Below are 22,107 nucleotides of genomic sequence, written 5' to 3' on the forward strand. Positions count from 1 at the left end.
GAACATAGTTACTAGGAGGAGAAATAGCTTCAAGTCGATTCTATTTCGCAAGTGAATAATCAATAGGTACAAAGTATATGCGCCTTCTATTACCCAGTGAAATGATAACACCCTTTTGTCTGCGGGCATTCGACGGTACCTTTGTCGGTAAACGCCTGGACTGATGAGAACTCCCCCGATAAGATGTAGTAAATGCAAGGCGCTGAAAGGCAAGAGAAACAAAATAAAGCACAAAAAACAAAAAGTAACAACGAATAATGAACAGCCAACAATCAACACCAACAATCAACACCAACACCAAACTCGAAACTCAACTCAAACAAGGGTCGAAGGACATTCTATACCAACGCCCACTGCCCAAGCTCCACCATTGCGAGTTCATCCCGAAGGTACAACAAAGGAGCCCAAACCCGCCAGTGCAGCACACCGATATGAGCAAGACGCATCCCAATGCGCTCAATATCGGACTGCTGTGCATCGAGAGTCTGCGACGACGATCCAGGCGCAGTCAATCTTGCACCCTGCGACGGAGGAATGGCCGGTGTGGCAGAAAGAGGGACTCGCTGCGACTCACAAATAGCCAACGGGGAGAGTGGCAAGTAACGACGAGCGGCAGTCATCGTGGCAGTGAGGATCTTCCCACGCATCCTGTTCTGGAAGAAGGAAAAGAGGTCGGACTCATTCGAGAGATGCCACTCAAGTGCCTCTTCGATGGGGACAATGACCTCGTCCGCGACGACAGCGTCGAGCTGTAGTGCTGCACAGGCAAAGCGGGCAATCTCGAGCGCGATACAGCGCATATTCTGCGTCCAGCGCTTTCCGCCGCGGTGGTCCGGATCGTCCTCGTTGTTGGCTGGGTTCCCGGCAATTCGGTTCTGCAGGTCCATGCCGTTTTCCATTAGGGACCAGATGCGCGAGCGGAAGGTGGAGTATGTTTCGTCTGGGGCGGAGAGATACCGCTTGTGCTTGTTGACATATGACTCGAAGATGTACCAGGCGATGTCGAGGTTGATCAGGTTTTGGATTGTGGAGCGGAGTTGCCAGAGACGCTCGGAGTCAAACAAGAAGGTATCGGGGAAGTCAGTGGGAGGAAGGAATTGGAGGAGTTGGCCGGAAATTCCGCGGAATAGGGCTTCGAGCGGTTTGAGGCTGGTCTCTGTTTGCGGTGTTGATGCTTTTTGAGGGTCTGCGCTTGCGTCGTCTTGGCGGGCTTGTTCGCGCACAGAGAGGTACCAGTCTCGGGAGGGCTCGACTTGGAAACTGCCTCGGGCTATTTTGCCTTGGAAGTATTCCTGGAGGAAGGGGACTGTGTCTTCGATGAGGAGGACACGGAATGCTCGGATCTGGTGGTTGGCGACGTCCTTAAGGATATATTAGTTGGGGAAGCCTTGAGGTGAAGGGAATAGATATGACATACCAACTTCATCGCCTCGAGAATGTTGAATAGCGTCTGCAGACCACTGACGATCTCCGCGGGGTCTTGGGATTGTGAGCCCTTTCGCACTTGCTCGACCATATGATCCGCCCACTCATCTCGCATCGGAGCACAATGTGTTTTCAACAGTTTTGCCAGCCATGTCGCCAGTGTAAGCATGTCGAGAACGCCTTTGCGTATTTGTTGCATCAGCAATGGAACCTCTAGGTTCTGCATCACAGTCGGATGATCGCATTCCGGGACAAGGGTCTTGATGACGTCCTGTAATGTCTCGAATAAGGCGGGCAAACGAGGATCGAAGGTCCGTCGAGCACCATCACTCGTCTCGACTTCCTCGGTGACGCTATCGGCAGTTGCGGCACGGTATGCGTAGATAGCAATCTCTGTGGCCAAAGAGTCCCAGTAGTCCGCAGCTTCTTTCCGTTTGCGCTGACCCTTCTCCCCTTCTAGATCAGGCTTGAAGTGCAGGTCACGATCGAAGTTGGCATCCATCCGGAGGTTAATGTTGCTCATGATACAATGCAAATCGAGTTCGCTAAGCGTCTTCTTCGTAACTGGTGGAAACCGCCGGGCTTTGCGCAACAGGCGTTGATCGCGAGAACTTAGCCCTAAGGCTTTAGGTATACTGATGGCTTCCGGTGACGGTGAGGGCTCTCGAGAGCGAGCTAGAACTACCGGCACCGACGAGGCAGGACGTTGAGCTCCGTGGGGATAGGCGAAAGTTTGCTGGCGACGGCGCAAAGGATGAATGGAAGTTCGGTCATCATGGTTACGAGAGTCTCGCCCCTCACTCTTGTGATACTCTTTGGAACGACCACCTCCAGCGCCATACGCCTCGAGAGAGCCTTCGGCCTCTTCCTGCGTCCGGGCTTCTTTGGTACCTTGTAGATCCATCGCTCCAGGCGATATATCGGGAGCCTCCCTTGAGGATTGTCAGTCAAAGGAAGATGAGGGAAGGGCAATGGCCCATGCACCGAACAAGGCGAATGTGATGGGACTCACAAATAAGTAACCCCCTGTTTGCCTCAGGCAGCCAGCCAATCCGCAGTCACCCAAAAGTGATGCAAGTGAGCTGTCAATTGTTGTGGAGCCGAGGATTGCTTGGATCTGCGTGGATCGCCTCGTGGTTCCCGATCAGGGGTGCCTTAGGGAGGTAAAAGGGGTGAAAATTTATAATAAAAAATTATGAGAGGCAAGAATAAAGGATAAAGAAGAATAAATGCCAATAAACACAAAGAGGTGGTGTTAGAGGTGTAGAGAAGTTCGAATGTCTTTCAACGAGAGTCTGGGGATAGAGCAAACAAGCCCCGAGGTGCAGATGTGTGTACTGTGTAAAAGGATGCAGATGAATAAATCCAAGGCGAAAAGGAAAAAGAAAAGAAAAGGAAACCATTGGCAAAGCGACCGGGATGAACTGATATAGTGAGTGTATCCAGATCGACACCGGATTCGGGTGGACGCAAGCAGGCATTCCACTGCTGCTACCCGCGAGCAGAGCCCTCGACTTTGGACTTTTGTAACATTCCATTTGCGATTCGATCTGTCACATCTTGCATCTGCATCTGCATATCTGATTCCATTCGATTCTGGGGAAAGGGGGAGGGGACAAAGTCCGCCTCACTTTGAACTTTGAACCACGTGAGTCTCTCCCTCTTTTATCGGGGAACTACTGGCGGGTTGTGGATGACCAGGTTACCAGGTGCTCCGTACATACTACATGATAGGTACACTGGTTCCTTTGATCCCCTCTAATGGTATCAGTCGGTATGGTCGGAGGAGATGAAGCACTCGGTCCCCCGTCGGGATCGGAATGTATTCGGTTCGGCGTGCCTTGAAGCCTTGGGGCCTTGCCAAGATCCTTGGACAGGTTAGAAGCCTTGAAGCCTTGCGGCCTTGGAGCCTTAAGGCCTCAATTTATTGGCGCCTTATAGCCTGAGGGACGAGGTGTCTATTAACATCTAGTCAACTAGTAAACCACAGTTTCAATTCACTTAAGATTAATCTACAGGCTTCTTAGGCCTTATCAATGGCTATCGACAAACCATGGAAGCAGAAACAAACGTGGTTGTTGAGATATCAAGTTACGTATCCGCAGCTCGCTTAACTACCGCATACGTTAACTTACCGCCTTCCAATGTCTTCAATCCATTCCTGTCTCTCCTTGCTCTCCTCTCTCTCCGCTCCCTCTTTCCCGTCCGAATCGAATCGATGACACGCGACAATTGCCAGTAAGCATCTCGAAGTGCTGCTTCTCTGCGGATGCGTCTCCTATCTGCCGCATATCTCCTACGCGGCAGTTTGGGATAGCTCGCCGAGTCGCCGGTCCGAGCATTACATGGGAGTTTGCGATTAAGGTCGCCGAATTCGGATAATGTTACCTTTGGCCCTCCACAAAACTGAACGCCCGCGTCTGACGCACAGTGAGCATGTCACCATTCGCATGTATGCCGTGCTCGAGAGTTCTTCGCTGAAGGCGCCATACCGCACGAAATGTTGATCTTCGGGCATTCAACCAGATCTTGCATACTATGGGTGACGACGACCAGTATACTTTCAAGTCGTTTGATACTTGTGATGCGAACAGAGAGAGTGACGACTTTGCTACCCAATATCTCTGACTATCTCGGTGAACAGTCTTCCCCTTGGTGATTGATATTCGCCTAAGGCTTGGTGCTCCAGTCGTGCTATTGCATAACCCAAGCCCCCACGACGTTTTTACAATGGTACCCGTATGATCGATACTGACATTTGGCAGAGATGCCTCCAGTCATGATGGTACCATTGCAAAGACCGTTGCGGGGGTCTAGGTTACGCAATAACATGATCGGTGCTCCAAGCCTTTGCCGAACATCACCAAGAAGACAACCGTTCGCTGAGATCGATCTGAGATACGCGGTAATTAGTAAACTCCTCACTCTCTCTGTTGCCATCACATGTGTAGAGCTACACAGAGGACAATCTCACCCTTGCCGCGATGGTACGCCGCAAGCGCGCGGTAAAGGAAAGTTTTGCCTTTAGCTGGTGCCTGTATGCCATACTCCGGAGTCCGCCCTCGTCTTCTCGTGATGGGCCAGGTCTTGGTGGGACATATCATGCGGAGCATTGAGATAGGGAGCACGTGACGCCAGGTAGCGTGGTAGACCGTAGACGTCACTTATCTGTTGTTTTTGAATATACCCCCTGCTGAGTATGATACCATTTCTGACAGTCTGACTCTGACATGTATAAATGGAAATGAAAATCCTGAATCCAACCTTGGAATCGGGTATCTTATTACGAGGTGTGTATTAACACCATGTCTAATTAGCCCTATGGCCCGATCCCTCGTCCACCTTCATTTGGACATCCACCCAATCCTAACGCTCAGTTCAGACCTCAATAAGATTAGTGTGATTCAGGACATGTCCACAGTCTATAGAGGGGCATGACTCTGGTCAGACCGTCGAATCAACTCGCCATGTCTTTGGGCTCAATACCCCGCTGTCCTTATTGACGTCCTAATCAGGCTCAACAACGCCTTATTCAGTCTCAATAACCGCCCGCTCAATAACCCGAGAACCACCACCATGTCTGAGAACAAAGCGATAAAAAGGAAACATGATATCCCACGTGGAATCTGTTTTGCAGGACCATTCCAGCTTCATACTGCCCTCGCAGATTCGAACCTGGCATCGATCATCAGCCAAGAAGAAGCGAAAATATCATAGCTGAGCAAGACACCGGGAGTTTCGATCATGAATCTCTCCGCATTGCTATACTTTGTCCATGCTCTATGGGCAGCGCCGGGTTTTGTCCTTTCTCGGGGTATGGGCTCACACGATACATCCCAGTTCAAAGTACATTCCTTGCCGGGAGTTACGGACTTGCCGTCTAGCTGGGCAGGTCGACTTCCGGTTCCGGGGGTACAGAACGGGAATGAGATATTCTTCTGGTTGTTCGAAGCGGAGCAGCGGGAGTATGATGACGACCTGATCAGTAAGTCATGACCTATGGCAAAGATGAGGTCCGAGTGAGCACACATGGTTGCTAACGTTATATAGTTTGGTTCAATGGTGGCCCTGGCTGCTCATCTTTGATAGGTCTCACAACCGGCAATGGACCCATCACCTTCGATGGAAACTCGACTCGGTTCACTCGCAATCCCCACTCATGGACCAAGTTGGGAAACGTGCTTTACGTTGATCAACCCGTCGGCACTGGTTTCTCCACTGCCAGCTTCCCCTACCCAGTGAAGGACAATATCCGGGTGACGAGCGACTTTACGCAATGGCTGCGCGGGTTCTTTGATTACTTCCCACATCTGCAGTCGAAGCGGATTCATCTCATGGGCGAGTCGTATGCAGGTATCTACATACCGTACTTTGCAAATGAGCTTCTCGAAGACAACCATTCACCACCGCTCAACATACGCTCAATGTCTCTCGGTGACGGCTCTTGGGGAAACGCAGCGGCCATGGCATCCGTTGCCATGGGCAAATACCTCAGGTCACAGCGGGACTTGCTCCAAATTCCAGAAGACGTATTATCTGTCTTCGACGAAGCAGACGTAGTATGTGGATTCAACCGCGTGCTAGCACAATCCGGCATCTATCCTCCTCAGGGTAAAATTCCCATTCCCGGAAACCCAGAGTACTTCAACCTCCGACGTCGAGACGAAGAATCCTTCAGTCTCCAGCGCCGGGGCCTTACAGATGCTGTCAACGGCACATGCAACATCTCTCCGAGGACAGCCGCAGAGGTCCGCACCTCAATATTCAACTCAACATGCTACGGCCCCTGTGCCGTCTTCTCCACAGCAAGCGACTACATGACAACCATGTCCGCCAACAGCACAACCCGCGGCTGCTTCGACATGTACGACATTTCCCAAGACTGCAGCGCTGTCTCGGAGCAGCCACTCTTGGCAGAGTATTTCAGCCGCGCGGACGTCCAGGCTGCGCTGCATGTCCCCAACAGTGGAAGCTACAGTGCCTGCAACCCCGCCATCTTGGGCACGCTCCTTTCAGTGCCTTCTCCCGAGCCACCGGAGTACTCCATCCTCCCGTCTCTGGTCACCAAGCACAATGTCTCACTTCACATCTACCAGGGCGAGTGGGATATGCTGATCAACCACTTCGGCGTGGAGCTATCGTTGCAGAACATGACGTGGCGCGGTGCGCAGGGCTTGTCGCAGAAGCCGAGCCAGTGGTTTTTCGCTAATGATGCTGCGCCATCGGTGACAAAGAAGGTGGAGTCCAGGCCTAAGCCAGCGGCTACTACCCTCCAGACTGTCATTTCGACTGCTCCTGCTGATGTTGCTATTGCGGGCACGTGGGCTATGGAGCGCGGTGTGTCGTATCACTTCTTCCGTAGTGCTGGTCATAGCGTGTTTGTAAATAAGCCGCGGGAGATGTTTGCTTACGTCCGCGATGTGGTGGTTGCTCCTTGATAGAGACTTGGAGAGGTGGGCCTAGCGTAACTTGGGTTTGGGCGTCATCTATTTTGGAGTTCGGTTGGTTTTCTATGCCTCTTGATTGGGCCTCAGGTTTTAGTTAGAGTCACTTTTAGAAAAAGAAAATACTATAGTCAGTGCTAACGCGCTTACAAGCGGTTTACCTACCTAGTGAGTCAGTGATAGTAACAGCCCGTACTGAAAGGCAGGGTTGTTTGAGAACACCCAGCAACCAAGAAGACGACTGGTCATGTTTGCTGTGTTGAATAGAAGGTGCCTTCCCTTTCGGTATAACTGGAGGGCGCCTTCCCGTTTAGTCACCACAAACATCCGTCCTAAAGGTATAAATACTCTCTTCCTCCCCTGTCTCTCTTCTTCTTCTTCTCTTCTACACCTCTCTTCCGCCTTTTCGTAGTCCCCTTCCCACCACCCAGCACCTCTCCCTGCCCCTCTCAGAGACTCAGCCAACCAGGCCCTATGATGATACGAGCCTCCTCGGTTACCCGGGAACCAGGAGTGTACTCGAAATGCGCAGTCTGCTTTCAGTCGCGCAGCGCGACTCGCGCTTAACATATTCTGAGGGCCTTTTCCCCCTTCCTTTCCCTCTTTTCCATCCCCTCCAGCCTGCCAGCCCTGTGATAACATCGGAGTGTTGCGCGGGTAGCTAGATGGTTATTATCACGCTTCTGAGATGTTTGCTGTTATGTTGGTGGCTTAACAAGATGGAAGTGCTTGGGCGAGATAAATGTGCATGGTTTGCAGGAGTGGGAATTAGATCAAGGCCCATCTTCTCTCACTTTCGCTTTCTCTCTCCTTTCCTTCCGCCTTGTCTTTGATACATTGCCTCTGGTACACTCTTTATCTTGATCATTGTTTACCTGTTGGGGCCCCTCTTGGTGGGATTGTGTGTTCCTGCCAGACCATGGAAATTCCATTGCCCATGGGGCCATGTTTGCCTGAATCGAACCACCCAAACAGTTATGTCACTGGGCATCTTCCATCACCCGGGAATTTTGATGTGCTCAGAGAAAATTTTGGACTCTACCTACACACTAGTTATAGGTACATTATGGAGTGTTCATTCAAAGTGTCCTGTTACCTATCATTGCTGCTTCTGGGTAACTAGGTGATGCTTTAACTTTATACTTAGCCGGGACGATACCCGGAGCTTATTATTGTTGACCAAAAGCTACCAAAAGCTACCCAAACCTTAGAAGAAACTCAATGTCACCTCTATCTCTACTCATACTAAGAAAGTAGCCAGTGGACATCTCTCAGACCACAAATAATGCAACTGAGTAAAGATATCTTTCAACAGAGCACCATGATCACCCTAACATCCTACGTCATGACTAGCCAAGGTGGATCAGTCCGGGGTTATGACAATCAACTCCATAAAAGTCTAAAGTCTCATAACTACTGTACGCAGCTTCCCCGCATAATCCTGGTCCAATGACGACGTATGTACCTCCAGACTTTAAGTACATCAGCTGTTGCTCTTCCCTTCCTCTCTTTCTCTCTTCCCCTCAATTCTCCTCCCCCCATTCCAACACAACCACACCCCCAAATCCCGCAACAATGACCAAAGCCCACGCAACCATCACGCCTGAATGCGAGGTCGTCTTTGACGAAGTCAAAGGCACCAATAACCTCGATTACGTCATTTACCAAGCATCCGCACACGACAAGAAGATCACCGTCGCCGAGTCCGGGAAGTACGAGAACTACGATGACTTCCTCGCCCATTTCAAGGACGACACCCCGCGCTACGCTGTTGTAAAATTCAAGTACAATTCGCCAGCTGGCGATGGGCAGCGGAGCAAGCTGGTGTTCATCACGTGGTAGGTTGCATTTGCTTGACCCCGCCTTGCTTTGTGCGGTGGTCTGATCTTGTACGTTTTTACTATTCGGGTTGCTGATTGTTGGTTGTGAGTAGGGTTCCTGAGGGTGCAAGCATCCATGACAAGTCGTACTACACTTCGAACAAGGATCATCTGTTCTATGCGCTGCTGGATATTAGTCTCCATGTGCAGGCGCATACGCAGGCGGAATTGGCTCATGCTACGAGTATGTATTTTGTGTTATTCCGTGATTGTTGGGTTTGCGACTGACAGTTTGTTACTAGTTCTGAGCAAGTTCAAGGCTCTCTGAGGAGCGATCGGTTTTTGTCCGAGATATTTCTGTGGAGCAGAGAGCCCATGGATGAGAAGGACGATTCGCAGATCATGGGTGGTCTAGGAGGTAGTATTATTCTATTTCTAGACATCCAATTCATTATCATAATATGTCTTCATCTCCAGGGCTACATATCCTTTGTTGTGTAATATTGATGACGGTAAGGCTACCCCCTCGGGAAGCGAGCGGCTCCCGGAGCCCAGACTGAGGTACTACAGTTAGTAGTCACCCCGCCGCCCTGAGCAGCCCACTGAGCGGCCCTGAGTGCTCATTTGACTTGCTCACTGGATACTGAGCACCCTGAGCGCTCAACCTGCCGCTCACCCCTGACCAGCTCCTTTCATAGGTTCCTCATCTTGTTTTTGGGCCCTTCACTGCGCCGATGGTAACCGCGGCCGCGCTGTAGGCTACTTGCTCCTGGCCCTGGGGGTCCCCTCCCACTCTTCACTGTACTGTTCGATCATGCTCCACGAAGCAATTCTCTAATGTGCCTGATTTCAGGACGTGGCCCACAACAAGGTCAAGCCTTCTGGTAATACGAGACAGAATACCTATCTTCGTTTGAAAGGTTTTTGGGAGGGAGGCTAGTATTGAACGCAGCTTCAACTGAATATTCGTGGAGTAAATCAGACTTATATCCAAACAGCTGCTTGCAATAGAAGAGAAGCCAAATACGGGCACCATATATTGGATGTGATCTGCAAATGGAATCTTATGTCTATATTACTCTAACCATACTGTGTTTCGCTTGTTTAATCATTCAACCAACACTTCGAAGCTAGTTAACTTAGGGAACGAAATAAGAGCAGTACATAATCTCCCCATCCAATGCTGCAGAGAGACGTCACCCTAATTTCCCCTCCATCTGACGCAACCACAGTTTGCGATCGAATCGCCGTTCCAACAAGGCATTTGCATCACCAGCATACATGAATGTTTTCCCAGACACTTCGGCGGGCTCTTCATTGTCCGTAAAATAAATCAAGCAGGGAGCCTCTTGATAAGCCTTCGTTTCATAATAAGCAAGCTTCTTCGCTTCTTCTTCGGTTTGCACAATATACGCGGATCCCAAAATCTCCTGGTTCGACTCCCCATCGATCAAGGCAGGATAGTCGCCCCATTTCGCAATCGCGTACCCGATAACCTTGGCTTTCCGCATTTGGGGCTCATCAGCTAGGTCTAGTATTCGTTTGAGGGTTGCGGGTGCTGTCAATGTTCCGTAGAAAAAGTAATAGGCCGGGTATTCGGGGGGAGCTCGAATACTTCGTGCTCGATGTTGGTGAGATAGTCGGCCGGTGCGGAGCGTAAGACCACCTCGTATGGGGTTAACCCCTCGTTTCGCATCCAAGCATCTGGAGAGTCGGTGTCTTCTTGCGTCTTGGGATCTTGTGGCATGGTGATCCAGAGAGAGTTTGAAGGCTCCCGGTGGACTATGAGAGACGACTTGGAGAGAGTAGAGAGAGGCGAAAGCGTTAAGTGCAGGAGGATAAATTGTGACGAGGGTAACCTGGTGTGTTGCCTTGCGCACTTCGCAGTAACGTAATTCCGGCCACGACCACGGCGAGACAGAAATCACACAGACTAAATAGACGCCAGGCCGAAATTAAAAAAGGGGAGGCGCACAGAGCGGCTATGAAGTAGGATATGTGTACAAGGAGCGAAACCCTTACCCAGCCCCTAATCACGGCGCGTTCTGATACATACTACCAACGAAAACGTTAACCTATTCAACCGAGGCGGGAAAGATCGACATATAGGTTGGTATCTCAGTAAATATACTTGATACGTCAACTATTGCCGATTTATCATTTAATGCAGTGACCTTGCCATTCAATCCCGAAATAGCATCGATTTTGATGCAATCAGTGTTTCACGAGGCGCTCCTCGGAGCATAGAAGGGGAGACGCGCGCGAGATACATGACTTCCCAGGGGGATTGATTGATACAGCTTTTTCTAGCCGCCGTGGGATGTGATGAAGTTGCACGGAGTACAGGATGACATAGTCCAGGATATTCGAAGGTTTCTCAATATAGATAGACGGTTCCTGGGGGTGTCAAGCTTCAGTACAAGTAGCAGGTAGGAACCTGAGAAATGATCTGAAAGTAGATCGGTTGTCTGCTAAATTTTACAAACGAGCTCTTACGCCCGCTTGCCAGAAGGATACCTATACAGCCCCTGACTATATCGGATTTTCTTGGGCGAAAGTCGAAACCTATGCCTCGGTCTGCCCCTCCACCACCTCCGCCTCCTCCACCCCCGCCAGCGCATCGTGGCTCTAGGCAGCTTCCTGCACAAGCCAAACCGAGCTCAATCCCAAATAGCATTGGTATCGGGATTGAGACCGAATTTCTTCTGAAATCTCGACATGCTATCCCCGAAATCGAAAGCTCCTTCTCGCGATTTGCTAGGCATTGCGCCATGGCATACAACAGTGTGACGCCCGCGACGATGCCCAAGATGCATAGCCTGGTTCAAGCATTGTGGGAAGGAGCTCCACATACTCAGTGGGCACTGCATCATGATCCTACTTGTGAGACGAATAATACTCCTTGTACGTTATCAAAAAATTGTATAATTTAGAAGCCTTGGGAGTTTAACATGTCAAACAGGGGGAATTGAGCTCATATCGCCTCTACTTCGGTCTTACCCAGACTCAGCATGGAGAGACCAAGTCAAAGCAATCTGGCACTTCTTGCTACAGCGATACATCGTTAGTGGAAATGTCAATTGCAGTACCCACGTGCATATCTCGCTATCACGCGGGTTCACTGTCTCTGATCTGAAAAGCATTGCGCAAGCAATCATCCATTTTGAGCCGGCGTTTGAGGTTCTTGTGCCAACCGAACGCCGCGGAAACGAATACGCACGAAGCAATTGGATTGATAATCCTAACTTCGGATACCGAAACTTCTCAAGGCAACAGTCTATTGACTTGGTTGAAAGGCTGCGCACGGCCGATGAAGTGATTGATATCATGAATCCTAACCAGTCCAAGTACTTTGGTTGGAATTTCCTGTCGATTAAAACATACCGAACAATCGAGTTCCGCCGCGGCGCAGTGAGCCTCTCCGCAGATGACGTTCTAATGTGGGCCGAACTTGCCATGTCCTTTATCCTCGCTGCCGTGACCCCGCGTCATGATAGACTACAGCAATACCCTGCGTCAGTTGGGGGTCTGAAAGCCTTCATTCTGAAAGCCAGTCTTCGTTCTTCACCAGGAATGCACGATTCTTCATTACTGGATCGTCTATTTCATGGTATCGCACCTAGCGCCGCATTGCAGCCTACTCCAGTAGGCAGGCTTTCAGTCGAAAAGACTGCCAAGTTACAACGAAAGATAGCAGCAGACTGTGCTAGAAACCCAATGCTTGACGTTATATACTCGGCCCAGCAATATGGCGTTGCATGATGCATCCTGGGACAGACTCATATGGATAGGAGAGAAATTGCGAGTGACCGGTTCTCTAGTGTAGACATTCTAAGTCAGGTGATGTTGGAAAGCTTCGATTGTTGGGTACAGGGTTATTTGTCGAATTTTGTTTGTTTTTTTCAGGACTGTATACTGTGTCAACTGTGAGTCTGTGACATGTCACATCAACTACCTTAGAACGTGGCAAGTTGATTTCTTCCATGTAGAATACCTGGACTGAGCACTCAAGTCAGTCTCAGTGTGTATCCGAAAAGTGGGGCATTGGGGATCACGTGCCTTCTGGGTGACTAAGATTCTTGGTAAAATGGACGCTTAAAGTGGCGTCAATAGTAACCGTTTTCAGCACCCAATTTACCGTCTGAATTAAAAGGCTCGACATTTCGATTGATACTCGACTAATAAAGCAAAATGCTATTTCGAAATCACATCCTTTGCATAGAGATACACCCGCTGATGCACAGAAACAAAAGGCAGAAGTACATATTGCACAAATCATTGCTCGGAGATGAATTCATTCACAGTGATAGATCCGCTAAACCATGTCGAGAACAAAAACACAAGACAGACCCGAGGGTCCGACAGCCCAAAAAGGGCGATGATGGTACGAGGATTCACCAAAGTATCCTCAATGGCATGTACGATGGAGCGAACATAGTCATAATCATTACGCAGTAGATGCGAGTAACACGCATGCAAGACAGTCATGACACATAGAGAAAAGGATTTCTCTGAGACGGAGCACAAAAAACGCTGAACATCGCTTAGCGACGGAAGAATGGAGCTTGATTGGACGAGAGAAGCGAGTCAGCTCGCTGGAAGACATCGCCCTCAAAGAACTTGTCACTGTATGCACTCGCCGGCGTGGACGGAACAGTGGCCTGCGCAGCAGGGCCGAGCGCCGCACTCAGCGGGGTGGCAGGAACAGTGGCCGATTGTGGGGGCATCTGCGGGTTGAGATGGTAACTGTGGGGGTTGTTGAGGACGGACGTTGAGACGGATGTTTGGTGTTGCGGGTGGGGGATCAGCAGCGGGGGGCCGTACAGGTTTCTAGGAGGCGAGTGGCGGTCTGGGTCTGCCAGGAAGGCCCAGGGAGATACTTCGATCAAGCGGCCTGCTTCGCGGCTTGCCTGCTGGACTGGACGTAGGAGGACGATGATGTCTGGAGCAAGGAGGCGCATGCTTCTGACCTCGCGCATCTCGTTCACCAGGTCGACGAATGAGTGCATGAACGATTTGCATAGTAGCCAGAACTCGCGCTGGTTGCGGAGGCCGCCGCCTGGTTCTTTGACTTTCATGGAGGAAAGGCGCTGTCCTAGGGCATCTGTGGCTTCCAAGCAGCCTTGGCATCGACGGATGAGATTGTTCCAAAGGAGTTGAATCCCGTCTGGATCTCGTGACTGCTGGGCCTCCTCGAGACACTTGATGAATTGTCCGTGGACCAGTGGAAGTGCCGTATGTGCGGCTTGATAGGCGTAGGTAAGCTGTCGGAAGATCTTTTCGAACGCTCGATCTTCGTCATTCTCGTCCATTCCAGTCAGTGTATGGGCTCGGGGACCTGTTGGAGCTGGCAAAGGTGGGAAACTTTCGCCTGAGCGAGGGGTTGCCAGCGCGTGAGGCATGCTAGCCATGTTTGAGCTGCTGCCCGAGCGACTACGGGAGTACGGCGTCGAATAAACAGGGGAGCTGGTGCCAATCTGACTGGAGTGCGTAGTCATGGGATATTGCGGGTGCCGGATTGTCGTGTCGCTTCGCAGCCGACGTGTGGGTGGGATGGCTTCTCTTGTCGGTGTAACCAACGGGCGTTGAGATCGGTCTGGAACCGAGGGAAGAGGCTCACTTGGGCCAATCAAGCGCTTTGTAGGGAAGCCAGGTTTGTTGATGGCCCGGAGCGGAACCTTGAGAACAGCGCAAGCATTCCGCAGCTCGACCATGCTGCCAAATAGGGTCAGCATCAGTGATCGTACATAGCGTGGATCACCGTTAGCAACGATCTTGGCAGCGTTGTTACGTAGCTGCGTGCCGACGTGGATATAGGCTCCGATGCACGTCTCGCATTCGCGTTTGATTGTTTCTGTGACAGAGGCGGTCGACTCTGGGTCATTGAGCATAGTGTTCGATGCTTTGTCGATGGTATCATTGAGCTGGTCCACGTGAGATGAAGCGTTGTAAAAGACTAGCTCGAGGCTGTGACGTCGAGTGTCATCGTGTTTTATCACGTTGATCAATGTACTAATATGGTTATGAACTTGAGCGAGAGCAAATAAAATGCCCTTTGCACTCTTCATAATGGGTAGATCAGACCCACGTTCACCCTTGTGTTCGGGCAGACTGGACATGCGATTCACCCAGCCATCTCGCGGACGCCGACGCTCTCTTGGGCTGCTGGGACTGGGAGTAGTGGTGTCCTTGGTAGCTATTGGCGGCGCAGGCGAACGCGTTCGCAGCACAGACCCGTAACTGAGACCTCGTAGATGGCTGTTTCGATATGGGAGCGTTTCATCCAATGTGCCCAAGTCAGTATTCTTGCGAGTTATCAGTCCCATTCGTTTGCTACGAGCAGCAGATGACCCTTGAATGATGCCCTCGCTATTACTTCGATTGCGCTCGTTGGTAGTATGAGGCGCTATACCGGGTCTTTGGAGACCAGGCATATGGTAAGTAGCGCCTTGTTGCCCGGAGGCCATTCGATGGTGTGATTTTGGCGGTGGCACAGGCCGAGATATCGACGGGGACCGGGAAGAAGCTGCTGAGCCATCCCCAGTGCTAGGAATCACTGGAAATCGGCCACTCAGGTTCCTTTTCGAATTCGAAGGTATCGAAGGTGTCGGTGTTGGTGCCACTTTCGCTTCGAAACCGCCGTCGCTGAGTGGGTTAGCTTATATCAACCTCTAAGCCACGGGTTAAACTCACATCAAATAAGCAGGAGGCTCTAGCTCAGGAGATTCAGTGGCCCGTCGACACGAGAGGAAGAATCTCTTGAGTCTCGTTGTCGCTGCAACTTCTCTCTCGTTATCAGTCATACCGGAGGGAGTCGTTTGGTCCTCATCTTCCCCCAGAATCGCCCGCAGAGGCTCGCGCAAACGATTTTCGGCACACTTGAAGATCTGAAGCTTGTGCATTTCGGCGAGGGTGGGCGGCAGATCAGTGAGGCGATTTTGCATCACAGATAGAACTCGCAATGATTTCAACTTGCTGATTTCGTTGGGTAGTTCCTTGATTTTGTTCCGACTTAAATCCAGAATTTCGAGTAGAGGCAGTTTGTAAACCTAGCATAATCAGCACAGAGCAAGCCTGACTGAAGGTCACTTCACTTACTCCTTTGGGAAATTCACGGAAGTTGTTTGCTCTGATATTGAGATAGCGTAGATGGGAGCATTCAGCAAAGCGATAGGGAATATGGAAGAGTTGATTGTTTGACAACGAAAGCCTTTATAATGATCAGTATGGTCCAAATCAGACAAGTGCGCCGCCGAGCTACAGGCGTCGCGCAACATGAGCACGGCGGTTCACGACAAGGCTTTGACGTACCGTTCAACCTCATCTTTGATCAAGTCCACAACTGGCTCCGGAATGCGGGCAATGTGTGAATGACCGAGATCAATGGTGAGCTTTGGCTTCACCACATCCGTAACACCCTCGCTACCTGCCAGGGAACGTTTGGTCTCCTGAATCCCGAGTTCAACGGCTTGTCGAGCGAGTTCAATAGTTTCTTCGGGGCTAAGCGCTTTCACTACGGCCGGTTGCTTGCTAGCACCCTCCGATGGATCTCCCGAAGCAGTGCCTGGTCGACTTTCATCTTCGTCGGGGTATGGAGGGTCATCCTTTGGTGCAGGCAGGACATCACTCGATTCAGAACTCCCAATTCCCATCCCACCTTCGTCTATCTCGCCGCCATTCAAGCGTGGCGCTTGCGCTGTGTCCTCGGGTCGAGCCATTGCGGATGTCATGATTTAGACAAGCCCAGGGTTGTCTATTACATTCACCGCAAGGCGACAGATGCGTTGTAAAATCGATGTGCTGCTAGAATCTGGAATAGGCGTCTACCAGTAACCAATATATACACCCCAGACACCTGCGCAAAGCATTGTTGGCTGTGATATGTCGGAGGGGCGGCGGGCTGTCTGGCGTTGGATGGGGGAACGGAGCTCGAAGCGTCCGCCGGAGTGGAGTTAGGGCGGAGGAGGAGTGATCGGAGTGCCAAAGTGGCGACTGGCAGGGACTAAGCTATCGAATTTGGAGCAGGCTTGTTCAAGGCCGAGGAAACTGGTGCGATGAAGCTCGAGCACGGAGGTTGACAATTGCGGGCGCGATCAACTGATTGGCAAGGGAGGTCTGGGAGGTCGAAGAATGCTGGTATAGAGGCAAACAAGCCCCAGGTGCAGAGCAGTCAATCACCAAACCAAATCTTTGAGAAGTGTCACTACAAAATCAAGTCTGAGTTCTAGAAGGGGATCGGGCAGATTGAAGTTCGCGAGGCTGGAAATTATTCTGATTGGGTGAGACACGTTCAAACCCCGGACCGCCGCGACTTCGCGCCTGTGCGCCTTAATTGTGCGTCACTCATTCAGGTACTGCGTAGCTATGGTGTCAATTGAGATATTACGCATATTTGTGTCTAGATAGTGAAACGTATGTTGTATATATCTACAGCAAGAACAAGTAAAGTGATCAAGAATGCATGTGCTATCGCGTGAATAGAGCTGGGGGAGTATAACATCCAGCAAAACAGATCAAATAATATACATAACCCTTCATGAAAAAGGACTAGGGAATCAAGAACTGCCGAGAAAGAAGAAATGGCATGGCGAATGAGCTCTGGCACTTCCGACCCTTAGGCAGGAACCGCCTCTGGTTCTTCCATCTCGAGCTCACTTGCTTCACCAGCATCGCCCAGATCCGGGGCACCGGTAAGAGCTGCATGGCGCTGATCTTGAACCTGAGCTGCCGACCGGGCCCAAGTGACCCATTTGTCGTACTGCTCGTTCTCCAGTTTCATACCAATCTCCATGTATGACGGTCCGAACTTCGCGCCATACGCCTCAGCTTCTTCCGCTGCCACCCGACGCTGAATATCCTCTTTCAATCGAAGTCGGTAGAATTCTCGACGAGCAATATCGTAGGCAGCGCTCTCGGTGATATCAGGGACGTGATTCAAAAGCCACAGCTGACGCTGGACAACACTAATGCGAGAAAGTTGATATATTAGTACAAAGGCTTACTCCACGCGAGAAGAAACAAAAAAGGGTTGAAAAGATGATAAGCTGCATACCTCTCACCGTCTAACCGCTTTCCTGGCTGCTCGATGCGTCTCCAATCGTAGTTTTCAAAGTCCTTGCCGGTGCTCTCGAGAAGCACACGGGGCCGAGCAAGTTCCCAGGGATGGTCCCGGAAGAACTTGCTTCGCAACTGATCTTCCTCATATTTGATCTCCACAGGCTGAAACAATCGACTGGCCTTCTTGGGTTTTATGCGCTTTTCCTGGTATTCGAGGGAGACCGTCACCTTCGGCTTCTCTGAGTAAGGAACAGTAACGGTCTTCAGCCGCCGGTGAACGAGTTGATGCTGAGGCGGACGAGTACGAATAAGAGTCTCAGCAGGAGGAATCTCGCCGACCACACCGACCCATTGGGGCAGTTTGCTGGTCTTTCCACTGGCGAATTGGTTGAGCGCCGTCTGTCGCACCCGGAGGGCTGTGAGGTTGACTTTGCCCATGACGGTTGCACACAAAATATGACCGTCAAAATCTAAGCGGGAGAGTAATTGAGACGCGACGGGCTAAATTGAAGAAGAGACAAGATATGCGCTGTAGGGACGAGGTGGTTGATGCGGGAGCGAAAAAGATGGGATTCGCAAAGCTTGGCTCCGATTGGTCGAGGGCGGGCTCCGCCAGGCCAGAAAGTGCAGGCCGTTCATCTTCAGAAAAACACCTCCTACGTCTCCCAAGTCCTGACCCCCTCCCTTCTTGTCTGTCTTTTGCGCCTAGACGTAGGCGGCCTTTTCTTGCGCGAGTGGCAAAGGGCACACTCTTGGATGCGGCCTGCCCAATGCCACGATGTCTGTCATCTCATGCCTCATCCAAATAGGTCTCCCAGCTCGCCGAGCCTGCGAAATCACCCCAAGCAGGCTATGGATGAGCTTCCTCTCTTTCGACAACCCTCAATGCCTCCCTCGAAACTCTCGTCCCACACTTCCTCCGTTCGCAGACTCTGTTCCCGTCGCCCTCGCCCCTCAGTCGCGTCGATAGCAGATATTTTTGTCAGCTCGCTGGTCCTGGCAAGCTTTTGCCATGAACACTCGCCGAACCGCCGAGGGCTCTCGACCTTAGCCCGGGCTTCCGCCGATCATAATCTGCAAAGATTCCGGGGCAAAAGTGCAGCTGGTCGCAGAGTACTACCACCCCGGCGTCAATCAGAGTATTCAAGCTCAAACTTGCATCTGTCGCGGCCCAGGAGATTGATCAGCAGCGGATTGGCACGTACGAACGACGATAATACGGAGGATTTTGATATTGATCCAGGGCCACAAGAGCAAAGGGAGGCAGACGACGACTACATACCCTTGTGGCCCTCAGATGCTGCGGACGTGGAATCAGGAAGCCGCCGTGACAGAGTCGACTTCACACAATACATCGATCAGAGACTAGATATAACAACATATACGAAATCCGACATTGAACGGAAATCGCCAAACAAACATCTTGACAAATCCTTACCTACATGGATGGACCCCCAGGAGGAGAAACGCTTCTTCACCTCAAAGCTGTATCAGCGATCATTGGTAAATCATGACTGGGAGGAGGCAGTGAACGCCATAACGCCATCTTCACGCTACCAAAAATCGCGAAAAGATACGTCACGCGATCAAATGGAAATCCACTCGGTCGAAAAACTTGTCACAACACTGTGGGAACAGCCAACCCCATCTACTCAATACCTTTTCCGATTATACAGAGACCTTCCTGCACCTGGGGTCGCATTGCTCTCACAACGTACTCGTGGAGCTCTTCTGCGGTTGTTTGCGCATCCTCGAGACCGACGATGGGTAGATGCCCGTCGCTACTTGGCTTTGGTGGACGACATGGTAACTGCTCATCTCCCTGTTTCGCGGTCACTCTGGTCTTCGGCGATTCATCTTGCTGGTCGAGCGAATGGCAAAGTGCTGAAGCGCGATCTTCTTCGAGCAGTTGGAATGTGGCAGAAAATGGAACATGTCGCTGGGGTTAAGGCTGACGAGGTGGTCTTCAATATTCTGTTCGACATTGCAATTAAAGCGGGCGCATTCAAAGTTGCTGATCGTCTGGAAGAGGAAATGACGGAGCGAGGCCTTAGCTTCTCCCGCTGCGGAAAGGTTTCAAAAATTTATTATCACGGGATGCTCAGGGACGCTGAAGGCATTCGGGAGGCGTTTGACGAATTTGTGGAATCTGGCGAGATTGTCGACACAGTGGTTATGAATTGCCTCATAGCCTCCTTCCTCCGGGCGGGCGAGACCCAAACTGCGGAGCAGCTATACGCGCGCATGCTGGAAAAACAATCAAGCAAGAATAAACGCCTTTCGCATCCGGAGGATTCATGTCAGTTTCACATTGGCGGCTCGAATTTAAGTTACGACATGCCCGAGTATCGAGAGAGATCCCGAAAGCTGGGCCGCGTGCTGAAGAAGTCAACAGCACTCAAGGAAAAGTTTCCGGCATACCACCGTGCTCTCCAGGATTCCCTCTCCATGACACCTGACACACGAACCTTCTATCTCTTCCTACGACACTACGCTCACAACACCGGCCAGCTGGATAGTTTCATAGCTGTCATGCATGACATGGAGAGGACCTTTGCCGTGCCACCACGTGCAATCATCTACCTGTTTCTCTTCGAAGGGTTCGCTCTTCATGGGCGGAAGAAAAAGCAATGGAGCCCCGAGAATCTTCGATTGACCTGGCATGCATACATTCGGGCTCTGCGCGACTCGAACGCAAGGCTCCGTGGGCTCAATCTGAACAAACGAAAGATGACGTGGGAGAACCCTCTGGCGAAAAGCGTGAGCCTCGATCTGGAGGAGCTCCCAGTGACCGATTCTCCCAACGGTCTATACATGCCTTTGCCAACAGCCGATACGACATCACGCCAACCGAGTTCCGAAGAAACCCCCGAGACCTTCTCGGCCCACGGTTCGCCAGCCAAGGCTCAAGACTCGAGGCCTGTGGACGAAGAAGATGACGAGTCCACCGAAATAGCGGAATTTGGCGTAGACGAGGTGTTCGAACCTCGCTCGCCATTCTCCGAAGCAGAACAAGAGCCCTGGGATTCCGAGAAGCGTCTCACGAATGGTGTTTTCGTCGGACGGCGGATGATCACTATCATTTTGCAAGCATTTGGAACGTGCTGCGGGCCCAAAGAAGTCCTGGAGGTTTGGTTGCAGCTTGAGCGGCTCTGGCATCCACAGCAGCGCAAAGCAGTTGATGTATTGGCTGTCAAGGAAGAGCTTGACAAGCAGATGTCTCGAGATCCGCATCGGAATCGAGCAGGTCGCTGAGGAGAAGGAGCAGCTGAACATTAGAACTCAGTATTTGTACATTAATTTCCATATATATCCCTTTCTCTTGCCATTTTATTGTTCACAGTTGGCTCTTCCTTTGCACCCGCTGGGTGCTATGTATTTGTATGCTAAGGGAGATCATGTCAAGGGCTGGCAGCGATGAAGACGAGATAGAAAACGAACTTAAAAGGTGTATGAGGGATTGGGAAGAACTCCGTAGGGAAAGCCGTGTGTTCCAATGGACTCATGCCACAAGATCCCGTGACAACTCACTGACAAAGAGTTGTAGGTCTTCCTCTTTGAGGGAAAGTGCAGGTGTCGCGCCTTACGTTTAGGGTTGGGTGCGTGGGCATGGAAGAGAAGACCTTTTATTCCCACGCTTTCATTCTGTCCAACGGCCCAACTTCGTAACCCGACGCACCCATACACTTACAATCCACGCACTGATCCGTCAATAATCAATATCTCTGATCCTTTCGATCCCAAGGCTCATTCCGGCATCGATCCGGGGAAGTGTGCCAGTACTTTGAACGATCACGTCAGAAGCCACCAGCATCAGCCGCGTTATCGATGCGTCGCTTTGAGAGAAGACCAACCTACCAACAGGACATATTGGACTGTAGGGATGTCGTCCAGTGCCAGTACGACCGGTGAGATACCCACTGATCATAAAAGCGGCGGACATTTTGTTCTGTCGTCTGCTGTATGAACTGACCACAGAAGACTCGCACCTCTGGATCATAAACAGGCAGACCATCGATCTGACAGAGAAGCCGGCAGATCTCATCACTATATACATTAGGGGCATCAAGACAAGAATAATAACAAGGTGCTGCTATGGTGCATCAAGATAAGAACACCAGATAGTTGTGTGGTTGGTCCTGGATCCCTCGCTGCCCGGCCCTGGATGCCTAGCCCTGACCCACAGGTTTTTAGCCATTCCCGCTAGTACCGAAGTACATCTCTCTGCGGTGGGCTAAGTCCAGTCGCACCTGTCCAGGGAATAGATAGACAAGGTGATGCTATGGTGCATCAATATAAGAACACCAGACAGTTGTGTGGTTGGTCCTGGATCCTAGCTCCGGCCCACAGGTTTTTGGCCA

General features: G+C 51.0%; 7 protein-coding genes across 7 annotated transcripts; 4 read left to right on the forward strand and 3 right to left on the reverse strand.

Moving 5' to 3' along the window:
* Positions 1-338: 338 nt before the first annotated feature.
* N7515_002729 (TCP11 family protein) lies at positions 339-2,329 on the reverse strand (the record flags this gene model as incomplete). The annotated part of the gene is made up of 2 exons (XM_056663473.1): positions 339-1,361; positions 1,418-2,329. 2 exons carry the CDS (start codon positions 2,327-2,329, stop codon positions 339-341), a joined length of 1,935 nt encoding a protein of 644 aa, XP_056525586.1.
* A 2,840-nt stretch (positions 2,330-5,169) lies between these two features.
* On the forward strand, positions 5,170-6,863 carry cp9 (putative serine carboxypeptidase; the record flags this gene model as incomplete). The annotated part of the gene is made up of 2 exons (XM_056663474.1): positions 5,170-5,410; positions 5,476-6,863. The coding sequence occupies 2 exons, from the start codon at positions 5,170-5,172 to the stop codon at positions 6,861-6,863; spliced, it is 1,629 nt and encodes a 542-aa protein (XP_056525587.1).
* Positions 6,864-8,444: 1,581 nt separating this feature from the next.
* N7515_002731 (actin-binding ADF family protein) lies at positions 8,445-9,017 on the forward strand (the record flags this gene model as incomplete). The annotated part of the gene is made up of 3 exons (XM_056663475.1): positions 8,445-8,707; positions 8,803-8,933; positions 8,992-9,017. The coding sequence occupies 3 exons, from the start codon at positions 8,445-8,447 to the stop codon at positions 9,015-9,017; spliced, it is 420 nt and encodes a 139-aa protein (XP_056525588.1).
* A 2,443-nt stretch (positions 9,018-11,460) lies between these two features.
* On the forward strand, positions 11,461-12,451 carry N7515_002732 (uncharacterized protein; the record flags this gene model as incomplete). Its single annotated transcript, XM_056663476.1, has 2 exons — positions 11,461-11,593; positions 11,652-12,451. The coding sequence occupies 2 exons, from the start codon at positions 11,461-11,463 to the stop codon at positions 12,449-12,451; spliced, it is 933 nt and encodes a 310-aa protein (XP_056525589.1).
* A 782-nt stretch (positions 12,452-13,233) lies between these two features.
* On the reverse strand, positions 13,234-16,407 carry N7515_002733 (uncharacterized protein; the record flags this gene model as incomplete). The annotated part of the gene is made up of 4 exons (XM_056663477.1): positions 13,234-15,334; positions 15,383-15,738; positions 15,788-15,899; positions 16,001-16,407. The coding sequence occupies 4 exons, from the start codon at positions 16,405-16,407 to the stop codon at positions 13,234-13,236; spliced, it is 2,976 nt and encodes a 991-aa protein (XP_056525590.1).
* Positions 16,408-17,303: 896 nt separating this feature from the next.
* Positions 17,304-18,184, reverse strand: rsm25 (mitochondrial 37S ribosomal protein mS23; the record flags this gene model as incomplete). Its single annotated transcript, XM_056663478.1, has 2 exons — positions 17,304-17,652; positions 17,742-18,184. The coding sequence occupies 2 exons, from the start codon at positions 18,182-18,184 to the stop codon at positions 17,304-17,306; spliced, it is 792 nt and encodes a 263-aa protein (XP_056525591.1).
* A 354-nt stretch (positions 18,185-18,538) lies between these two features.
* Positions 18,539-21,001, forward strand: N7515_002735 (pentatricopeptide repeat protein; the record flags this gene model as incomplete). Its single annotated transcript, XM_056663479.1, has 1 exon — positions 18,539-21,001. The coding sequence occupies one exon, from the start codon at positions 18,539-18,541 to the stop codon at positions 20,999-21,001; it is 2,463 nt and encodes an 820-aa protein (XP_056525592.1).
* Positions 21,002-22,107: the final 1,106 nt, after the last annotated feature.

The sequence above is a fragment of the Penicillium bovifimosum genome (genome assembly GCF_028826915.1).
Source record: "Penicillium bovifimosum strain IBT 22155 chromosome Unknown utg000002l_segment0_segment0, whole genome shotgun sequence".
NCBI lineage: Eukaryota > Fungi > Ascomycota > Eurotiomycetes > Eurotiales > Aspergillaceae > Penicillium > Penicillium bovifimosum.